The following is a 23562-nucleotide window of genomic DNA, read 5'->3' on the forward strand; positions in this document are numbered from 1 at the left end:
TAATATTAAAAGTCTAGTGATTTCTGCATATTAACCTTATACCTTACTTCCTGCTGAATTCTCTTGTTAGTCTTTTAGTTGGTTCTCTTGAGTTTCCAATTGTCAAATCAAATAAAGTCATCTGTAAACATGATAGTTTTGCCATATATTTTCCATTTTCATGCCTGTAATTTCTTTCTCCTATTTGTATTGGCTAGTATTTCCAGCAAAACATTAAATAACAATAACAGATATCTTGTCCTTACTTTAATGAGAATATCTCTTATATTTGCCAGTTAAGCCAGGTGTTCACATTTGGACTGAGATGGATGTTTTATCATGTTAAGAAAGTATACATCTATTCTTGTATGCTTTTTATCAAGAATGGTTATTGAGGGCCAGCCCAATGGCATAGTGGTTAAGTTCGTGTGCTCTGCTTCAGTGGCCCCAGGTTCACAGGTTTGGATCCTGGGTGTGGACTTATGCACCATTTATCAAGCCACACTGTGGCAGCATCCTACTTCCTACAAAATAGAGGAAGATTGGCATAGACGTTAGCTCAAGCAAAAGAAGAAGAGGAAGAAGAGGGAAGAAGAAGAGGGAAGACGAAGAGGGAAGAGGAAGAAGGAGGAGGAGGAGGAGAAGGAGTAGAAGGAGGAGGAGGAGGAGGAGGAGGAGGAGGAGGAGGAGGAGGAGGAGGAGGAGGAGGAGGAGGAGGAGGAGGAGGAGGGGGAGGAGGAGGAGGAGGAGGAGGAGGAGGAGGAGGAGAAGGAGGAGGAGGAGGAGGAGGAGGAGGAGAAGAACATAAAAAGAATGGTTATTGAATTTGGCCAAAGCCCTTCAGCATCTATAGAATTATGTCTTTCTTCTTTAGATATATTAAAAAGATTAAATAAATAGATGGATATCCTAATATTGGAACTTCACTACATACTTAGAATAAATCTTAGTGGGTCATAATGTTTTATTCCGCAGTTTATGCTATTGAATGTTGTTTATAATTATTTTATTTAGGATTTTTGCACCTATATTCATAATTGAGATGAGTATGTAGTTATTTTCACTGTAATCCTTATCAATTTTTCTATAAAGCTTTTATGCACTTCATAAAAAGAATTTGGAAGTGCTTGTTTATTTATGCTCTGGAACAGTTTAAATAGCTGTGGAATTATCTCTGTGGTGTGCAGGAACCAGCTAGCACTGAGCAAGAGCAGATTGTGTACATCTCTTCCCAGCTCCACATTAAGTGATGTCATGTCTTAGCTTGAAATCAGTCATGATGGGAATACTCATGCCACAGAAATTGGCAAACACTACAGATCGGGAGGGGGTGTTATTTTTTGTTTTGGGGGGCTTTTTTGCAGAGACCCAGTTGTTAAACATTTAACAGAATACTACTGAATCATGTTCTTTTCTAATGTTTGATAAAATCTCCCTGTAAAATCACGTAGAGTTGGTGCTTTTGTGAGGGTCACGATAGGACTTTATGAATTTTATTTTGCCTATGGAAATTAATCTGTTTCAATTTTCTCTGTCTTCTGGAGTCAATTTTGGGAAATTATATTTTCCAAGAAATTATCTACTTGATTTAGATTTTCAGATATTTGCACAGAATTGAACAAAGTTAATTCTCAGAATTCTGTTAGTTTTCTCATTCCTGTGGTTTCTTATTTTTTATTTTGTCTATTTACATTTTCTTTCATTTCCCTTGATTAGCTTAGTGATTTCGTTTTTCAAAAAGTTATTGCTGGATTACTTATTATACCTTTTGTTTTATAACTTATTACTATCTGTTTGTAGCTTTAATAATTCATTCCTTCCACTTTCTTTTGGTTTATGTATCTGAGTGTTTTTTGAGTCAGATGTTTATCTTTTACATTTGTTCTTTTTAAAAAAAAATAATATATGTACGTAAAGTTGCTTTCTTCTAAGAAAGGGCTTAGATCTATCTCAAAGGTTCTGACAGGTAATGGTTTCATTTTCATATATCTCTGGCTATTCTAAAGTTTGGAGCTGTATGTTATCTTTGACTTGAGATTTAGGAGTATTAGAAAATTTCTGAATGGAAGGGCTTTTTGCAATGTGATTTTGTTATAATTTTCAGTTTTACTACACTGTGACCTAAGAGTTTTTGTACTACCTCTACTCCCCGAAATTTATTTCAGTTTTGTTTGTGACTCAGTGTATTATTGTGCTAGATTGTATTTGCCAAAAATGGTTAGAGCAATATTTCTAGTCCCACATGCTCTTCCAAAACTTCGCCACTCCCTGTCAAGAGGAACAGTCTATTTTTCCTTCCCTTAAAGCTGGGCAGGACTTTTGCTACTACCTTGATGAACAGAATGTAGCTAAAGTAATGCAACATGACTGCTAAGACATAGGTCATAAAAGATGATATGGCTTCTGCCTGGCTCTTACTCGCTCACGGATTTCTTTGCCCTTGGAATATAACCACTATGCTGTCAGGAAGGCCTAACTAGGCTGCAAAGGACAACCACATGGAGGGGAACTGATGGTCCCAGCCAATAGCCAGTATTATGCATGTGAGTATGAGTTTTCAGATGATTCTAGTTCCCAGACTTCAAGTCTTCTATGGAGGCCCCAGACGTTATAGCACAGAGATAAGTCATTCCCACTGTCCTCTCTTGGAATTCCTGAACTACAGAACCAGTGAACATAATAAACTATTGTTTTGTGCCACTAAATGACTTCTTTGTCTCATTTAATGCCCTTCCGGTTGAATTCTAGCCTGTGATAATTAGGCTATGATTCCTGCTTTCTTTTGGTTCCATCCTTTTATTCCAACTTTTCTGAGTCAGTTTGGTTCTGTTTCTCTTGTACAATACAGAGAATTGGGCTTTGCCTTATGATCCAATCTGAAAGTCTTTTAAATAGGTAAATTAAGCACATTTACATTTTTTCCTATTACAAATATGATGGGTCTTAGTTATACTATGTTACATTTCATAAGGGCAGAGTTGAAAAGTTGTGACAGATATCTTTTGCTTCATAAAGCCTAAAATACTTAATATTGGTCCTTTATAGAGCAAGTTTGCTAATTCTTGGTGTAAATAATAATATTCACTGCAAATAATGTAATTACTGCTTTTTTTTTCTTTTTTTGGTGAGGAAGATTGGCTCTCAGCTAATATCTGTACCAATCCTCCTCCATTTTTGTATGTGGGTCACCACCACAGTACAGTAGGATGAGCGGTGTAGGTTGATGCCTAGGAACCAAACCTGTGAACCCTGGGCTGCCAAAGCAAAGCACACCAAACTTAACCACTATGCCACTGGGCCAGCCGCTACTGCAATCTTTATTGCTCACTTTTTTGTTTTTGTTGTTGTTATAGTACATTTTATTGCTTTAGCTAGCATCTCCAGGGGAATGTAGAATATTCTTTCCCTGCATGTCAGGAGACTTTAAAGGGAATATTTTTAATCCTTCATTCTTCTCTATGCAGGTTGCTGTAGGTTTTTGGCAGATAATCTTAATCAGTTTAGAGAAGTTCCCATCTATTCATTGCTGGCTAAGAGATGTGAGCAGAAACGGTTGCTAAATTTCATGGGTTTCTTTCTTTCTTTTTTTCACGTCTATTAATATCATCATATATAATCTCTTTTTCCTTTTTACATAACAATATGACAAGTTGACTGGTAAATTCTAATAGTAAACTATCCTTTCAATTTCTGAGATAAATCCTACTTGGCCATGAGGTAGTATTTTTTTTTTACTACATTGCTAAACCTTATTGTTTATTTCTCATTGAGGATTCTTTTATCCAAATTTGTAAAAGAGATTGACCAATAGGTTCATTTTCAGGAGTGTTCTCACCTTGTTTAGGTCAGTTATGGAATCCCAGTAAGAGGAAATGAGTAATTTTCTATGTTTTTCATTTTCTGGAATAAATTGTAAAAGATAGGAAGTTTCTCCACTTTGAGGGATATACGACTATCTTTTCACTTTCTTCTATAGTCTTTTTCTCTATTTAGATTTCCATTCTTCTTGAGACAATATTGGTAACTACAACTGCCTTAAAATTGACTGTTTTACTTAGATTCTCAAATTTATTGGTACAAAACTCTATAGAGTTTTTTTAATCTCCTTATTTCCTAATGTTGTATGTCCATCTGTATTTTTTTTTTTTTTAGATCTTATAGGTTCATCTTTTTTTTTAAGTGTCTCTTGGTACAACTGATAATGTACATTGTTTCTATTTTATTAATTCTTAGTTTTATTAAGTCCTTTCACATGGCATTGGGTTTGCTTGTTGTTATTCATTTAGGATCTTTGAAAACACAGTTCATTTACTTTTACTTTTTATTCTTTGTTTCATACTTCATGTTTTTAAAGGGAAAAAAACCCTTTAATTACATTTTGGGTTATATCTTGCAGCTTTTAATATACTACAGTGCTTCCATATAGTCACCTTCATTTACTTTTAAAGAGTAGTTTATTTTTATTTCCTCATAAACCCAAAGTTTCATTTACTTCTAACTCTGTAAGGTTTTTATTTTCCTTTTTCCTCTTTCTTTCCTTTATCCTTTCTTCTTCTTCTTCTTTTGTAGAAGAGCTTACTTTTTTGAAGCTGCTTTCTAATTTTACTGAGTTATGATCAGCTAATTTGAACTGAGCATGTTATACTTTATGACTCAATTTGTGGATAGCTTTTGTGATTGTTCCATGTATTTTTTAAGAGAATGTTCACTCTGTTTTCTGTTTAACAAAACATTTATGTTGTGAAGTTTCTGGTTATTTAGCTATCATTTTCTATGGGAGATACGCCAAAGTTTTCATCTGTGATTGTGACTTTGTCAGTTGGTCTAGTATTTCTAGAAGTCTTTGCTTTTTGTATTTCAAAGCCATGTTGTTAGCTGCATTGAGATTTGTGATTGCTATAGCTTCCCATTATATCTTCTCAGTTATGTAAAATATTTGTCTTCCTCATTTCAGTAATCATCTTGAGCCTTATACTGTCTGATATTAACATTGCTATTCCTGGGTTTTGTTTTTAGCATGTATCTTTTTTTTTAAATCTTAATCCCTGCATTTTTCAAGTTTCTTATTCATTTTATTGTATATATCTCTTTAAAAACTATTTTATTTTACATTTCCTTTTTTTACCAAATCTTGGAGTACTGTCTTTTAATTTAGTGCATTCCCATTTATTATGACTGTTACACTTGTACCAACTCTTGCCATCTCACTTTACTTTTCCAGTCACTCACACTTGCTGCTCTGCATTGGAGATAGCTCTGTTGAGTGATGCCTGAACTAAGGATGGGAATAGGCACACAGATGGGTTGATGTGCATGTCTACCCACTGAGGAAGCCTAACTTGCCGGCTCCTTGAGGCCCCCAGTAGTTCCCTGTGGTTACAGAACTCCTGAAGCTGATCCTACCTTTTGAAACTCTCTTGCATTTATTTTGGGCTGTGATTAACCTTTTCAGTCCTATCCTATCCATGTTGCAGAGTCTACATAGTTTCTGATCAACAACAGTACCCCTTCGTGTTTTCCAGTTAGTTATTGGTTTGGGTTTTTCCCCTCGCTGTAGGGAGTAGGGTAATATGATTTCTATCATTTCTGCTAACACCTTAAAATGGCTTCCTACTCTGGTCACAGTAAATGGCCTACAAGATGCTACAAGTTCTGGCCTCTGATAGTGTTCTGACTTCATCTACACTCGCCTCCCCTGCTAGATTACTTGCTCCAGCCACAATAGCCTCCTAGCTCTACTTCATGTATGCAGGCACGCTCCTATCTCAAGGCTTTGTACTTGCTTTTTCCTCCACCTGGATGACTTTTCTCTCAAATATTCTCAGGTTTCCATCTCTCACCTCCTTCAAGTTATTACCCAGTGCCACCTTCTCAGTGATGCCTTCGCTGGCTGTCAAGTCTCACATTACCAACACACGCGTTCCCTCATCTCCTCTGTCTGCCTTCATTTTCATCTTAGTACTTACCTCTAGCATACTCTACGGGGCCTTTATTTCTTATCTTAGTTATCGATCCTTTCTCTCACTAGAATATAAGCTCTCTGAAGGTAGAGATTTTAGTCTGCTTTATTCATCCCTCTATCCCTAATGTTTAAAACAGTGTTTGGTACATAATATGTGTTCAGTAGGTAGCTCTTGAATTAATTTCTAAATTTCAGGGTGTTCAGAAGAAGAAAAGGAGGCTGTGGAACATGTTAATTAAGCTATCTTGATTCTCTTTGTGCTTTACAATCTCCCAGATATGCCAGCACTCAGTGTCTTGCCCAACCTGTTCTCCAGGGGACCATGGCTACTTGATTTGTACACTGTATCAAGTAAGTGCTAGAAAGATTGCAAGGGAGCAGATGAAGAAAGGGAGAAATTAGACATAAGAAGAAAAGCTTTCTCTTCAGAAAAGACTTTGTGGGGGAGGACGGTTATATGAGTTTCTTTAATCAAAAACAAAGAAAAGGACTGCATCTTATCCTCTTTGACTCTCCTTGATTTGGGAGAAACTGATGAGGTATAGCAAGATAAAGGAATAAAGAGCTAATCCACATGAGAGAAGTCTGTTTTATTGCCCTTACACATACGTCTGTCCTTACAACACAGGATATTTTTTTCTTTGAGGGTGGGAATAGGGGTAAACAGCAATTTAAGTTGGAATCTCTAGGCAGTCTGTGTTTGGGAATTAGCATTGCATTATTTTCCTGGCTCCCTACCCTGTCTTGTCTTTTAGTTGAGAAACATTTGCCCTAGAACACCACAGTTTTCATTAGCATCCCTGAGGATAGAACTTTGACCCCACAGACTAAGGAAGCTACAAATGGAAAAATCCAAGTTGCTGTACTCTTTTATTTTCATGCTAATACTTCTGCTTCAGCAGAGAGTATTTAAAGAAACAGATGCACAAGAATAATAAAGAGTTGAGGACTAAGAACTCCTCTGACAACAGTACAGTGTTTTTCCAGCATGGTCTTGTATCTATCTGTGATTACAGAAGTCCAGAGGGGTCAAGGTCAAACCCTGGTTTCATTTGGTGAAAAAGCTTTGACGTAGAGAACCCGGGATCTGGGTTTCAAATCCTGATTGGATTTGGAAGTTGTGTAAATTTCATTTCACTTCCTTCAGGCTATAATGTTTGACATACAAAGACAGATGAGCATATCTTTCAGTAAAGGGCCCCAGGGAATAGTGATTCCCAACCTCCCTGGCCAATCCACACATGAGTTCAACAATACGCATCCTCTCCTTAGATTTAACCTAATGGTGCCCACCTAGCTACTTCCCTTGTATTCTGGACAAGAAAAACTTCTCATCTTTTTCTTAGAATAACTTCATCCTGGATATAAACCCTCAAGCGGAAGCCATATCAGAGCACTACACTCTCCAAAGCCAGAAAGTCTCAACATTCTTCTCTCAATGTGCAAACAAAGCTTATATTTTATGTCGCTATAGGCATGCCTCCCAGAGGAGAAGCCAATCTCAAAATGTAGAATAATCATATCTAACCCTTGCTTTAAGGTTATTTCTCACACACACATGCCTCACCTAGATTATGACCAGAAGTTAAACAAGAATTTCTCTTGATCTCTCCTCCAATTCTCTTTCACACTCAGAAACGACCCAGGGAGAGGTCCTCCAGGTTTGTCACATACACAAATGATTTCATTCCAGTGGTGGCTTTAGAATTTTTATAGTCAAAGTGCACAGGAGCAACGATTGGGTGGAAATTGTGAGCAGAGAGAGAGGGACTAGAAGATTTGTTTTGAAACTGCATTTCTGTATCAAGCACACACTTTTCCCTCAGTTTGTAGTTTCTATGAACTGACTACGAAAAAGCTCTAAGACATTTGGAAGTAGGGAGTGAGGGGAGGAAAGCCCTTTTGTTACTGAACCTAAAGTGAGTTCACCTCCTGGCGAATTAAATAAGACTCTCCACCAGAACTAAGTTGTCTCACAAAGTAAAGTATGTATGCAGCAAATAGGAGACCTTGAGGAATCATTTCCAAAGTCATAGCATCCCTGGACAAAGGGAAGCAGAGACCTTTTACTTCAGATGGGAAATGAATATTCAAAAGGCAGAGGTGCATATTCGCTTGCACAGGCTCAGTTGGAAAACATGCTTCCACATACACTGCAGGTTATGGTAATAAGGACTAAATGCCTCCTAGAGAGATCTTAGCAATAGAAATAAGGCAAAGGTCATAGGCAGGCTCCGTGGTGAGGCTTGTTCTGGTTCAGGGTGGTTGGTGATGGCATCTCTTTAACATAACAAAAGGAAGAAAACAATTTGGAAAAACAATTAAATGCTTCCAAACCTACCCTTGAGTTCCTTGGGGCAACTGGTCTGTGACACTTTCTTTATATCTGAGTAAAAAGAGTTTATCAGTGCCTACTCCCAAGTGATATGATAAACCCAGCCTACCTGTCTCACCTCTTTCCTTTCAACTCATTTCTCACCTTTATCCAAGGCTACCTTCTAATCCTACGATCTTTACTCACCTCTCCCTTCTTTGCACTCTTACAACTAGCTTGAAGTCTGCTTTCTATGTGTAGGGACTTATTTCTCCATTTAGACTACATGATTCCTGAAGGCAGAGCCCAGGGCTGCTTCTGCATTTCCCACAACCCCCCAGTGCAGGGTTTCTCTCAAAAAAAAACAGTGGTTGGCTGACTGATTGAAGAAACAGAAATAGGCCCCTGCAGTGACCTGAAGCATATGGAATTCTGATTACGGGGACTGAAAACTCAAAAAGCCCAATTCACCCCCTTTACAAAGTACACATATCCCAACAAATCTGAGCTTATTGGAAAAGTAACAGGCCTCTCCTCCAACTAGGCTCAACCAAAAATTTCATTAGAATGGATAAAGAACCAGAGCAGTAAATATTAATGGCTGGAAGGGAGAAGCTGGAAGACAGCAGGCTGAACTGAGCAGGTGTTCACCTCACTCAATTTCAATCCATTTGCAGCCAACAACGTCATCGTTTGGCCTTCTTGAGCTCACCGACAGGCCATTTTTCATGATTTTACCATTTCTGGCCAAATGCAAACTTTTTAATTAAATGTACCACATGATTCCAGATGTTTGTTTATTTGTTCCAAAAAGGTTGTAAAATCTCTACACAAGGAAAAACCTGGGGCAGAGGTGAAGTTTTCTATAAGAGACGGAAACAAATGAGTTGCAAGAACTCGGACTGGGAAATTAATGCTGGGCAGAGCTCTCAGCAGAACAATCTAGACCAAAAGCATTGGCTTCAAATAGCTCTCCTTCCAGAAACCCAAGATTCAGGAATATAACACACTAGGCACTTATTAGTTTTTAAAAGAATGTAGCTCATCTTGAGCCAAAGACCAGAATGAGAACAAATTTTTGTGGCTGCTTTGCCTGCTTATTGTATGTTTGTTCCTCTTGCTGTGAGCTCCACTACATTGATTCCAGCAGCCTTCCATTTAACAGGCCAGATTATAGCTTACGCATGAGTGGTGGTGGAGAATCCTGCAAGGGGGAAGTAAAAGGGGAGTGTAGGCAAAGACCACAGCTTCCCACCACCATGCTGGCTTCCTCATGGCCTTCTGTTCTCTGATACTCTCTATCACTAAATATAATCAGTCACTAAGTCAGTCTGTGGCATTTACTACAGAATGTCTCTCATATTCCTTCTCTTATTCTCTTTTCCCCCAGCCAGCCAGCCACTCAGGACTTCATCATCAAATGCTCGATTATTTCAACATTATTCTAACTGACGCTTGGCTCTACATTTTATTTTCAAGAGCCAACATCAGAAATACTTTGGATAACATGGGGAGGAAAAGCATTGACTGTCCATTTTCTCTGATGCCCAAGCAAGTGATATCCTGCGATCAAACCATCAGCTTCCTCTAACAACAACTCCATACTGACCATAAGGTTCCCTTTACATTGCTCCCACCCCTGCCCCCCTGGCAGTATCCTGGCCCCAGCTGTCTTCCTCATATGTTACCGAGTTGTTTCCTAAATTACGTTTGCTAGAACCTGCTCTTTTGAGGCAGTACAGTCTGCAGTCACATAGCCTGGTGTCAAGAAATCCAAAGCTTCTAAAACTGGAACAAACTCCCTTCAATGCCATCCCACAGTGGCCTCAAGTAGAGGCTCTTTTTTTCCAATTCCCCCTGCAGACTGCATGCAGATTAGTAATCCCATAGCACAGCCTTAAATCAAATTTAGATGCTTCTGTGTGTTTAAGGCCTGCTACAATGTGAACCTACCCTACAGAAGTAACCTCATTTCCAACTTTTTCAAAGCTAAGTCCCTTCCTCTAGTCAGTCCCATTTATTCTTACCCCTGTGCTTCTTCTTTACCATTTCCTTTTCTTGCAATGCCCTTCTTCTGCCCTCCACCCATTCATGCCTTGTTTGTTCTCCAAAGCTCAAGGTCAATATCCGTCAAAGCGCCAGGCCTGACCAATTCCAGCCTTTACTGATTCTATCTTTTCTAAACATTTATAGCCCTTATGGCTTTTACTAAGTAAGGCAACTCTTAATTATATAATATATAATATCTTGTTTGGTTGGCATTGTTTCATTTTTAGTATCTCCTCAATCAAACCACAAATTCTTAGAAGACAGATACCTCTATTTCTGAATTTTCCACAAACCCTAACACATACTCTTTAAGCAGTGGATACTAAATAAAGACATACTGGAGGAGTCCTTGAATGGAAGTGCTCAGAGCAATACTTGTCATTTCAGGACTCATATTGACCATGTCCAAGTTCTTCCCTTGCAATGGAAGGGATAAGAAACAGCCCATGACTCTAAAACTTCAGGACATTTAGAATCTCCAACCCTGTCAATCCCAGACTCTCCTAACAGAGGGATATGTTTTTACCACCATTTTTTATTTGGACTTTCGGTTGGGAGAAGGGTCATCCTTTCAACCTCTCATCCTATAGAAGTAAGGTGTTTACTATGGGAGGTTTGGGGTGTGGTTCTTTTTTTCCCTTCTTGCTTTGCTTCTGGAATGGAAGAACCAAATTCACAGCCCCTCTGTGTCTATGAATGCACCACAGTTCTGCCCAAAGAGTAGAAATAAAGCAATCACGAAGACTGCAAATGAAAAATCATCCTTGGAGAGAAAGGACAGGAAATGGACCCCTATGGATTTCAAATGCTTAAAGGAGGTTACTTAAAGTTCCTGGCTAAAGTCTATGCCAGTCTTGGTAATACTTTAACAGATTCATCTATCTTCAGATTCCACTTGGTTTGCTCTTCCATCACTGCCGTCTTTCCAGACAGTGAGCGCACACATGCACATCTATCTATATATATGCAGAAGTTTTAATCTACACTACCCTCTGTTCCAATCCACCCAGCCCTGCTCAGAACAGAGTGAAGCTTTTGACCCTGCAAAGTAGTAGGGAGATGAATTTGATGACCCAGGCTAGAGTTTTTAAACCATTTCAGCAAGGCCTAGAATCAAAGGAAAGTACAATTTATTCAGCACTTAGCAAAGTCCTTTAACTTTGGAACAGAGCACACACACTGAAAATAGACTCCTACTACAACACATATAAAATAAATATATCAACCACTACTGTCAAATCACTAGTCACCTCAAAAAATAGAGGAAACTTTAGCATTTCTCTGCATCTGAGAATTCCACCAAGATTATAAGCCCATAAAAGCATTATAAAGGAAAGAAAACTAAAGTAATGGGTTCCATTGAAAATGTCATCAGAGGAAAGCACTTTACATAATTAGAAAATGCTAATAATAGCTCCACACAATGAGTCAACACACTCTTCCTGCCATACACCCACGGCAAAGCCATGGCTTGGAGTTTGAAAGAGGGGAGCTGAGGCCATGAGCTGATTTGGTGGGACCCATGTACGAAACATGTCCCATCATCGAAGAGGTCTTTCTTGCCAAGTGCCGATGTAATTTTCTTTTTTTTTTCTCTCTCTCTTTCTTGCTTTTTTTTCACAGCTTTCAATACACTTTCCTTGGGGGAAAGTTGGATATGTCATGTTTCTAAGAATCTTCAATTAATCAGTGATGATTTTTGAGAAATCATCTGACAGTTAGCTCCCTTGAAAAAATAATGAAAATTTTCTGCAAGACAGAAGCCTGCAGATAAGCAGGCTGCCTTAGTTACAGGGTCTGATCTCAGATGAGACTTACTTGGCAAAGTCAATATAATCCTCAGATTGCTTACTCCGTCTTTTTAAATGGTCAGTGAGAACCAACAAGCAATAGGCAAAAAGACTCCTTGATGCTGAACTATTAAGATAACCTAAATAAATGAATCTATTTTCCTCGAGCCTTTGTATTATTCTGTGTAGATTTTGTTTATAATGATCAAACCTGCTTAGCTATCACATACCCTGTGTGTTGACTTGGCAAGATTATCCTACCAGAATATAAAAAATAGATTTGTTTTTTTTTTTTTTTTAAGGATCAGCACCTGAGCTGACATCTGTTGCCAATCTTTTTTTTTTTCTTCTTCTTCTTCTTCTTCTCCCCAAAGCTCCTCAGTACATAGTTGTATATTCTAGTTGTAGGTCCTTCTGGTTCTGCTATGTGGGACACTGCCACAGCACAGCTTCATGAATGGTGCTAGGTCTGAGCCCAGGACCCAAACTGGGAAAGCCCTGGGCTGCTGAAGCAGAGCACGCAAACTTAACCATTAGGCCACAGGGCCAGTCCCCTAAAACAGAAAATTTTTAAAAAATTATCTGAAAGAGACAGATTGCCTCCAAATCCAATAAGCCTAAAACAAATTGTGATGAACAGTTTGGTTATCAAGTAGCCCTGTCTTGAGCCCTCCCAAAAGTATTTTGCTTGTTGGCATACAATTTTTCTGGCAAACATCTCACCATGCCAAACATCTTTGTCTGCATTGCCACATCTTCACACAAATCCATTTAATATTCCTCTTATTCATTTCACTGTGGCTTATTTAAATAGTTGAAGCAAAACACTCTGTATTTATGGCTCCTGTGAAAATATATTTTATGATATCTCAGGCTGAAATTGTTTAAAAAATAAAAATAAAAAACATCCGCAGTTTTTCTTTCCGTCTTTTTCCTCTTTTTTGGACAGTGTACATTGAGCTGCTTCATGGGGAAATACAGAAAACTCAATTGCTAAGCACAAAACACATCTCACATTAAGGAAACTGCACATGATAACTAATTATGATAAGTTGCTATGTAAATCACTCTGTGACAGTCCCAGCAATCAATTTCAAACACAAATAGACCAAGCCCCTAGTTGGAGAAAAGGATGCGCACCTAACAACTGTCAACAAAAATAATGGCAAGATTGCCAATGATGGGTACAAGTAGGATGGTTATCATCTCCAGGCAAGTTTCCATAGCAGATTTCTTCCTGGTTTCTTGCTTGCTTGCTTTCATACATTTAATGTCCAACGCTTAACATGACAAGCTAACTATGGCACATCTTCAAGATTGTATGAGCATCAGGAAAAAAAAATAGTAATTCAGGGATGTTCACTGGGCTTGCAATTACTTTGCAAAATGTGTATGCAAACAAACTGGAATGAGACCCTCAGCACGAAAGCTGTTGGCAGGGCAGGATTATAGTAGATGTGCCGAATTGTCTGTTCTAACTGGGCGTCACTAACATCACCCTCTTCTAAGGTCTTCTCCACAGCTCAGAGAAGGAACTGGAAGCTACATTTCCCAAAATCCTCTTGGTGCATGGTTCTAGGTTAGATTGGCCAAAGAGAGACACTGGAGTAGGATTCGGAAATCTGAGAGAAGAAGGGGCAGAGCAATGGGTAGAGAGTCATAATGTTTGAAGCAGTTACCAAGTGAACTTGAGAATCACCCCCCATCAGTGCTGCAGACTGAGAAAGTCAGTAAGAGATTCCCAGGTGTTCCTGAGACACACAGAAACTTTTCATCAAGCTCCTAAGAACCACCTACCTCGGGGCTGAGGCTGAGACTTGGGAGGCAGCTTCACTGATTGTGTAAACCTTCTATTTAGTGTGTCTTCTATTTTCACTGTCTGAATTTAGACTATCATAACATTTTCCCCTTTGGTTTTTCAAACTTTCTCTGCTCCAGGATTTGTAGATCTGTAATCTAAAATAAATGTGGGGGGAGGGGAGTAACACAGACAACTCTTTTGACAGAAATAAGCAAGGACTCTGTACTTCACCACACCTTTTCACAGGCTCTGGAAATTCACCCTAGGTAGTGGACATTTCCAGACCATGCCCCTTGCTGCACTTTCTCTCCTCTTTCCTCCAGCACAAGGCCACAGTTAGTCCTACCTGAACTTGCTTCATAGGTCCTGTATGAAGGACAAAGGTCAATGGTGGCCTGGGAATCAAGGACAAAGAGCTTTGACTATTTTTTCCTTGCCTCTGTTGCTGAGTGACTCAGTCTCCCCAGTAATCCTTGGTGCCTTTCTCTGTTAAATGGGAATAATAATATCTACCCTCCCCACTTTATAGGGTTGTCTTGAGGATAATTTGGTCTATATTCTAAATACAAATGTTTCCCCCAAAAGACACAATGGTCAATATAAATGCAAATTATACTTCTAACAGCTACCAGATAAAGAATTGCAATAGATGGCATGCAGGAGTATGTCCTGTGCATAGAGCATATTTAAGGACATTTCGCCAGCAAATATTTCAACATTCCTCATAACATGGATATCCACTGAGAATACAGTATGTAGATTGCTACTAGGTAGAAACTGAGATCACTGACACAGCCCCATGTCCCCCGTACTCAGAAGACATGCTCAGACCTAGGGCAGAACTCTCAGAGAGATTTCAAGTGGATCATTGTAAAACCATGTGTATACCACAACCTACATCTTACTGAGAGTCTTGTCCCTTCTTTGACAACCTCTGTTCTAATAAAATAATTCCATTAGTTGCTTCAATTCACCCTATTCCCTTCCTACCATCAAACCTCAAAGTTTGAAAACTATGACACTATAAAGTAATTATCTACTTAAAAGTTATGCAATGTGGCTAACTGCCGTTCAGCCATGAATCAAGAGACTCAACTCCCACCCAGATGATTTGTGTTTCTGAAAGCAAGAGTGGAGTTATGAGGTCCACAAGGCTGGCCTTTCCCTTCAGTGTGTGCTTACCCCCAAAGGAAGATGGGTATCCTTTCTTAGATGCAATCAAGTTACCTCGCAGAGGTATCTAAGTTACTGGCTTTCCCCTGGGTTTCTGTCAGTCATCATTTACTGAATAAATACTTATTGAGCTCTGATTAAATAGGAGGCCCTGTGCCAGGCACTGCAGATTCAGTGGTGAGCAAACACACACAATCTCCTCCAGTCCCCCAAAGAGCTTAGCCTATCTAGAAGATAGTATCTGAATAGGGAAAATGACCTAATATGAATGTGTAGGGTGGGATCAGAGGAGTCCTCCTTGGAGCTGTGATATTTAAGCTGATATCTGAAGAATGAGTAGGAGTCAGTGATATGAAAGAAAAGAGGATTACACTCTTTACTGCTCCTTAGGGAACTTTCATTTATGAGAAATTTAAAACGTACCTACCTGACCTCTATCAAACAAAGCTGAATATGAACACTTGCACTAAGGAGATAGAAACAAATATTATAAGAACCTCAAGAAAGGGAAAAATCAATACACATAAGATCAGAAAAAATTTCTTGCCAGAAGCAAAAGTACTGTGCATTACTATCCTTAAAATTTATGGATTATCTGTAAGTTACAGATGGAAAAATAGAGTCCCCATCTCCTGATCATTATTCTGGGTCAGACTTCCTCTGCATTTGAATCTACAGTCCTTAGGACATGAATCTTGGGCCTATTGTACTCAATATTGGAACTTACATAAAAGGACAAGTAAAGGGAAAATGGCATGTATAGAAAAATAGCAATTTGCACATGAACTACTATCTGCCAGTTTGTGTAGTTGTTGGTGTGGAATGAAAAGAGATTGGGAACTTGATGAATCAAGAATTATTTGCAAATAGAACTTCCACTTAGGATTTTATAGACCAAATTTCAGCCATCATGTAGGATTTCACTTGGGAAAGAACTGATGTAATTTGCCTTCACAGTGTGACAGTACCTCTCTGGACAAATGCTTATAAGCTGTTCCCATGAAGGTATTAACAAATGACACTCAAATACTTTGGTGATTTATATGATCAGAAATTTAGAATAATTTCTTTAACTTAAATATAAAAAAACAAGATGGTATTAAGTGGTTACATTCTGGGTGCTGAAAAATATGGCTTTCCCCATTTGTCCTCGTGTGACTGATGCCAAGCTGAACTATATCAGTCTCATCTTTTTCCTACATAGATTAGTCCAATAATAGTTTGGCCTTAATGAGCCTCCTTGGCTCTCTCTTTACTGGTCTTCTCATGACCATAGGCCGAAAGACCTGGCCATCATTACATGATGCTGACTTGCTTTTTTGACATCCAAGTCCATAGCACTGATCAGGTAACCAGTGCATTAAATGTGTAGGGATATTCGTGAGTAACATCGAGACATCTGTTGTCGGCTCCCTTTAAATAACATTTTTCCCATTGATGTTGGGCTCTGATGTCATCCAAAGGGGTCTGTTTTCACTATAACCACCTTAGGCATTTTTCCATATTCCAAATATTACTTAAAATGCCTTCAAAACTTATTGTCTTATATTTAATTTCTTCAAGGTTCAGATTTCTTATTTTACTGTTATAATGACAGATGATCTTTGTCCTATTATTGATGAGTATCATTTATCTGATCATGTCCTTCTGTTGCGAAATATCAATTGCAAGCCCAGATCAACTTTTACAAGTGGGCTTGAGGGCTCTGAGACTTCAGTTCCTATGCAGTGTAATCAATAGGCTGTAGAGTAAAATTATCCTCATTAAAATACAAGAAAGCAATAAATGAATCCATGATGATACTATGCTAGGGTTAATTTGTTATCCCTTCTAGATATAGTATTATTATTTGCCTAGAGGAATTTAAAAAAACAGTCCCTAAAAGGATATGCTCAAAACCTCCATGAGGACATTCAGTGAAGGAGACTTGTTCATGCCCCTCAAAATATAACAAATTGGCAGCTATTTATTCTACCTCCCTTTGAGCAAAATTGATTTTCACAAAATTGACACTTATTGAACAGAATCACAATTGAACTATAATTGAACCAACATATATTTACATGTAGAAAAGTTCTACTGTGCCCAGACATCAAACAGGCACCACAGGTCCAAGTCACAGACACCTGCAATCTTGCATTGGTCTCTTGATCATTTCCTGCAGAATTTAAGTGTGCCATTTGCCCAGAACCCACGTCTCCTTAGAGGTCCAGCTTTACTACCTTCTGGGCATCTCTACAGCCTTTCCTCCAACCTAACGAACCTGCAATGTAGCTGGGATGACAAAGCTGGAATAGTCCTTATTCAGTGTCCCCTGCATCAACAAGGGAAGTTTTCTGCGTGGGGAAAAGATGTTTAAAGTAATACCCTCAATCTAAACCTGTTCTTACTTACCCTCGGAAGGCAGATTCACCATTAGAAAATGTGGCTGAAGTCATAACCAAGATAAAATGGGGTAAACCACAACACCACATGGGCTCTTCCTGTCCTGACCAATTTCAACAAAGGTGATCACATAGTCCTTGGCCTAAGCAACCAGCTTAGGGATAAGGCCTTTTTACATTATATTCCATGCAGACTCTAGAGATGGTAAAAGGAATTTAAGGCTTTGGAAGAACTGGGTGAGCCAAATTAATGTTTTGAGGATCAGAGAATTCAGGGAAATCTATGCATTGACTCTCTCCAATGTTGCCAGGCAAACTGGAATTCCTTTTAGCTATAACGTAGGGCTCATTCATTTGGAAATTACAGATTTCAACTAGTATACTCCCAATCAATGATACTTTTACAAATATTAATTAGTTTCCCAATTTCTCTCCATTCCTTTTGCTGGAGGTAACGATCTACTTAGTGGTTTTTAAGTACTATAATCTCTTTATTTAAAGAAAAAAAATCACAAAATTATATTATAACCTGGATTTATTTGCCTTCCCAGCCTACTGCCACTAAATTCTGTTTAATATGAGTTGAAATCGCTAGGTTTGACAGGTATGGTTTTCTCATCAAGGACTTGAAAAGCACTGTATCCCTTCTAAAGTGCCGAGGCAGCAGTAATGAGCCCAGAGCTCTGCACAACCAACTGTGACCTGCAACCACTGAGAGCAATAAAAAGCTGAGTTCCTACCTCGGTGACTGGTGAGTTCCCTGGAAGCAGAAGGCAGGGGTGTGTAGTGGCACTCTGGAGAGGTAGCAACGCTGTCACTTGAAGCCTGTGTGATAAAAGCAAATGTCAACATGAAGCAACAACAAACACTAAATACCTTCATTTACCAAACCCGTCTCCTTGGGATCTGGGTTAGGAGAAAATATTATTGACCGAGAATCTTCTCAGAAGACAAGAGTTGTCTGTGTTGAGATAATATTCTGGTAAAAGTAGAGTAGAATACAAAGCTTTGAGGGGTCTTGGTACAGGTGGAAGGGCTCTGAGACAAGGAGACGGTTTGTTTATTGCGCAAAACTGAGAGAAGAAGGAGGAGGAAAAGAGAGAGGTTGAAGGCAGGAAACGGTGCAGAGTTTGATTTCTGTCACAGGCCTTCTTCCAGTAATTCCCACAGATTAAATGCTCACTGTGATTACACTTCTACAGAAACCAGTGAAAAGGTTGAGGTTCCCCCCAGGGTAGATGGGGAAAACAGGGCTGGTTCATGTGGGCCCAGTGGCACAGACACAGAGAGAACTTGAAGACTGAGGCTCAGCAGCATGAAGCAACAGAATGATATAAACTATTGCAGACCGTGCAATTGGGTTCTAAGTTTAACGATCCCACTGAGAAACCCATCTGAAATTTGAAATATATGTAATGGTTACCAACAAAACTTTACCATTCCAAGACCGAAAAGAAAATGATATGAAATATATCTATGGAGATGCTTTTTTATGGTATATAAACAGCTCTTTAACCATCAAACTGTATATGGTATGACCCAGGCTGCTAACTCTCCCTTTTCTTAACTCTACCTCCATGGGGGCTAAGGCAGGAACAAAGGAGTACGGCTGTGGAGTCAGTTGGTCAGTTATCACTCAGAACCAATGACTGGTATGTCACATTCAGAGCGTGGCTCCTCACAGCAAGAAGTAGCACCACTGCAATTCTTACTGAGACTTCTAAATCAAATGCTACTTTTTTTTTTTTTTAATATCCAAAAAAGAACATCTGCTAGGATAAAAATCCTAAGCTTACAACATTTCCAAGCTTCATGAAAAAGTAAATTTCATTAATGCTACATTTTTCTTTCTGGAATAGGAAATACATTCTATGGGATATATTTGCCCTGCTAGGAGCAGGCCTTTTCTCCAAAGAGATTATCTACATTATAGGAATCAAAACTAAGAAGGAGATTAGACCTACTTGCTGGAAAAACCCTTTAAACTCTGTTTCTGACATTTGAGATGTTTGATTAAGCAGCTTTCAGGGATGATTTATAGAAAGAGTTCTGAATGGTGCAAAATCAGAAGCTCTGTCCCTAAGGTAGAGACAGATTTCAGGTAGTATTACTTCACTCCAGCTCCAGGGGAAATATATGGTGTTTAAAGCTTGATCCAAGGGTATTGGGTCCACAAAGATAAAAAGTTCAATCACCAAGAAAAATGTTTAAAAAGTAGATAAAACTTGCTATATACTACATCATTAGACATTTAGGATGCCGCAACAGAAATTAGATTAAAATTTAAATACTAGAGTCACCACCTGTTTCTCCATTTGGCATTCAAGGTCTCCTGTAATCCCTACATGACAAATGAGACACAATGACAGTGTTCTAAATATGGCATCTATCCAATGCTCGAGGCAGGATATATGGGGTGAGGGCATGGGGGTCATCCTTCCATAGATCTACTGTATTTCCTCCATAAGAGGCCTTAGCTTCTCTCTCTGCCAATGTTTCTGCTCCAGCTCATTGCTAAAAAAGCCTAAAATTCCAACATGAGTTTTAGGTTGCTATATTGTGATATTTCTTAGTACATTCAATCTCAATTTAGGCTGTTGACAATTTGATGACAGCTTTTCCTAAAATTAGTGGAAGAAACTACCTTTCAGCAAATACCTCTGACTGGGCAAAATATTAGAGTTTTGTAACCAAGGATAAAATAGCTATTTAGTTTTATTTCCAATTGTAGCCAAAGCAGAAATTGTGCGGTTTGAGTTCTGTTTTGCAGTCATCATTCGACGCCTTAGCATTTAATTGGTTTTATGCTCAGTGTCCATTTACAGATACAAATCATGGAAAAGAACCATTTTGCAAACTATGCCTTTTGGTGAGACTTCCATGGCTAGACGTTTAGGAAAACTACTATAAATCAAGATTCTCACTACCAGTTCTTTGACTTGGCTTTTCTCAAAATGAAGCCCATGTGATCTTTTCAATAGTGATTACACACTTGCTCTCTGAATATTATGCTGAGAAGCATGATTCAGAAAAGTGCAGTTATCATATGAAAAAAGTGGACAAGACAATGTCTTAAATTTGCATTCTACCTGCCCAGGAATGAAGAATTCCCCCTTGAAACTGAAGCAGTAACCCATGGTATATCAAGTATGAGATAACAGAAACATAAGTAGAAAAATTTAATATTTAAATAAAAATTTAAACAATGTTTTCTTTTACCTGGACTAAGAAGATATGCCTAAAATGAGAATAGGGAAATCTGTGTAAATCTGAATCATCAGAACTACAAATTTGGGTAAGTCTGGATCATCAGAACTATAAGTATTCTCAACTCTTTGAGTCCTGTCAAATTTCCTAGCTACCTATGGCAAAGAATTATACTGTTACATTTTACTTTTTAAATCACTTCTGTTAGAAGATATGTGTACCATCTACAATAAAATATTACTAACCAGAATATATATGTCCATAAATAAATATAAACATAATAGAAAAATAGACAAAGGAAATATCAGGCAATTTTAATAAATATTTGGTCAATAAGTAAAAGAGAAGATGATGAAATTTACTAGTCCTCAGGGCAATGCAAATTAAAACAACAAGGTACAATTTTTCTATCCATCACATTTGCTAACTTTTTTAAGTCTCACAATAACAAGCACTATAGAGAATGAAAGGAAACAAAACTCTTATTCTCTCATCTCTTGCCAGTGGGAACATACATTGGTTCAACTACTTGGGAGAGCAATTTAGCAATAGCCAATAAAATTAAAAATTGGTACAGCAATTCCACTTAAAACATATACACTATGGAAAATTTCACTCAGATCTCTAAGGTGGAACATAAAACAATGATTATCGCAGCATTATTTGTAATAGAACAAGTTAGAAATAATTCAAATGTCTGTCTATGAAGAAAATGGATAAATAAAATGTTATACATTCATACGATGCAATAATATTTAGCAATGAACCTGATTTATATATCTCAATTTGAATAGATCTAAAACTTTAATACAGAGTGAAAATGCAAGTTGCAAAATAATAAATGTAGTATATTATTTACGTAAATGTATAGTACTTTGATCACGTGTGTATGATACCATGCAAAAGTTATATAAGTTGTACACTAAATTCACAAAAAAGGTTGCCTCTTCCAAAGGACAGAGTAATAGGACTGGGGCTAATGGAATGGGGGGAGCTCCAATTTATGTATAAGGTTTATGTCTTTTATTTAAAGAGAAGACTTAAAGTCAAAATATTAGAACATACAAATCCTGTATGGTAATTATAAGTGCTCACTATTTTTTAATTTTTCTACATTTTTGAAATTTCTCCAAATTAAACCTGAAAACTGAAAAAAACAAAGACTCTTCTTTCCTCTCTGATCCATGTAGTCCTATATTGATACAAACTCATAATTAGAGGAAATTTTCTATAACAATTTTCTAGTTCTTGCATGATATGGATTAAGGCCATTTCTGGTTGGCTTTTTGTGATGAAATACCCCATTTCTGTTTCTTCTAAAGCTACTGAGTATGACAATAGAGTGGAAAAAGTTGATAAAAAATAGTAAATATGTATCTCCTTCACATCAAGACTTGAACTGCTCATTCGAGCCTGGTAAGTTTTCCTATTTAAGATCTGTCAAAGCATACTGAAGGTTTCTGCACTCCTCTACAGCTCACAATTGGAGAGCTGCTAATAATTTTTTAAACTCACAACAATAAAGATAATAGTCACTAATATACTGCACTCTGCAATTTCCATAGTCCATGAAGGAAGGCAGAACTTTGGCAACTTCATTGGAAAGGAGTCAATGAAAGTACAATCCACTCTACAAGAGACTTGCAAACTGAGGATTTTACTCGTGGTTACAGAAAACAAATGTCTTCAGATGAATGTATAAAATTCAAGCCCCTTCCCATTGGATGCATTCAATGGAAACGTGCATTCCAGTGGATATTTCTGCACGTCATGAATGCCCTGAAGGAACATGAAAAAGACCACAGGAGGAGAGATTTGGCAGGCTTCAAAACAAGAAGGGGGTTGCTACAAAGTTGTTTAATAGCCATAAATCTCCCACTATTTTTCACAAAATACCATCTAAGACCACAGCTCCACAACTCTTTCCCCATTGCTCAGCTCAAGTGGAGCGCTCTGGCATGCTCACTCACCCCTAAATCATACACCACATAAAGTGATCCCAGGTCTGGGAAATTTGTCAGCCTCTTTCAAGTAAAAGCAACCTTCACCTTTCATCACAATTCATTCCCTGAAACTGCAGTATAAAGCTGACTCTTCTAAAAACATTTATTTTCTCTCATAAGAAAAAGCATCACTCATTTAGTTATCCAATATTTAATTATCATCTATTATATGCCAGGCCCTGTGCTGAGAATACCAAGAAAAATAAAATGAGGACCTTGGTTGCATTCCCAACTCATCACGAAAAAATTATAACCATGACTAATACTGGTTATTAAGAGTCACTAAGTCATAGCATGACCTCTATACTCTGCATTATCACAGAACTTTGTCCCTGACCTCTATTATGACACTTGAACACATGGAACAGTAATTATCCCCTTGCTTGTTTCTTATTCACAGTAACAGAGAACTTTCAAGATGAGCTTTCCAAGATTAACTATGGTATTAAGCCTTGTATCCAACACGCTGTCAGAAGTCAAAGAGGAAGAAAGGAAGGCAGAAGTCAACGCATGATGCCTGAATGAATAAAACATTTTAATGTCAAAGATAAAACTATGTACTACAATTGTAATTGAACACAAAAGTCTGAGCCAAATTGCCAGAGTCAGAAGTAAAGGCTTGCTAGCATCTAAAGGATTAAGTTAGAAGCCAAGGGATCAGCCTGAAGGCGGAATCTTCTGACCTGCTCAGAGGCAGGTGAAGGCACCATGCCTTTCAGTGTGAAGCAAGACAGAAAGCCACCAGGATGGATGCACTGTGTTTGGAAAGACAAACAGGTGTGGGAGCAGGAACAGAATATGGCATATCTTGCCCAGAACCAGAAGGCAAGAAATTGGGAGAAAAGAAAAGGTCCAGGTAGGGATGAAGCTGATTAAGTAACCAAGGGACCAAGAAAGAAC

The 23562-nt window shown here is 38.2% G+C and overlaps 1 protein-coding gene across 2 annotated transcripts in view; it reads right to left on the reverse strand.

Annotated features, from left to right (window-relative positions):
* Positions 1–23562, reverse strand: part of LRMDA (leucine rich melanocyte differentiation associated) — a 1073572-nt gene that overhangs the window by 202008 nt on the left and 848002 nt on the right. For both annotated transcript variants that reach the window (XM_046655483.1, XM_046655484.1), the window contains exon 6: positions 18193–18277. In XM_046655483.1, the coding sequence (XP_046511439.1) occupies positions 18193–18277 (85 nt within the window). The remainder of the gene's footprint in view (positions 1–18192; positions 18278–23562) is intronic.

Source organism: Equus quagga, chromosome 2, assembly GCF_021613505.1.
Source record: "Equus quagga isolate Etosha38 chromosome 2, UCLA_HA_Equagga_1.0, whole genome shotgun sequence".
Taxonomy (NCBI): domain Eukaryota; kingdom Metazoa; phylum Chordata; class Mammalia; order Perissodactyla; family Equidae; genus Equus; species Equus quagga.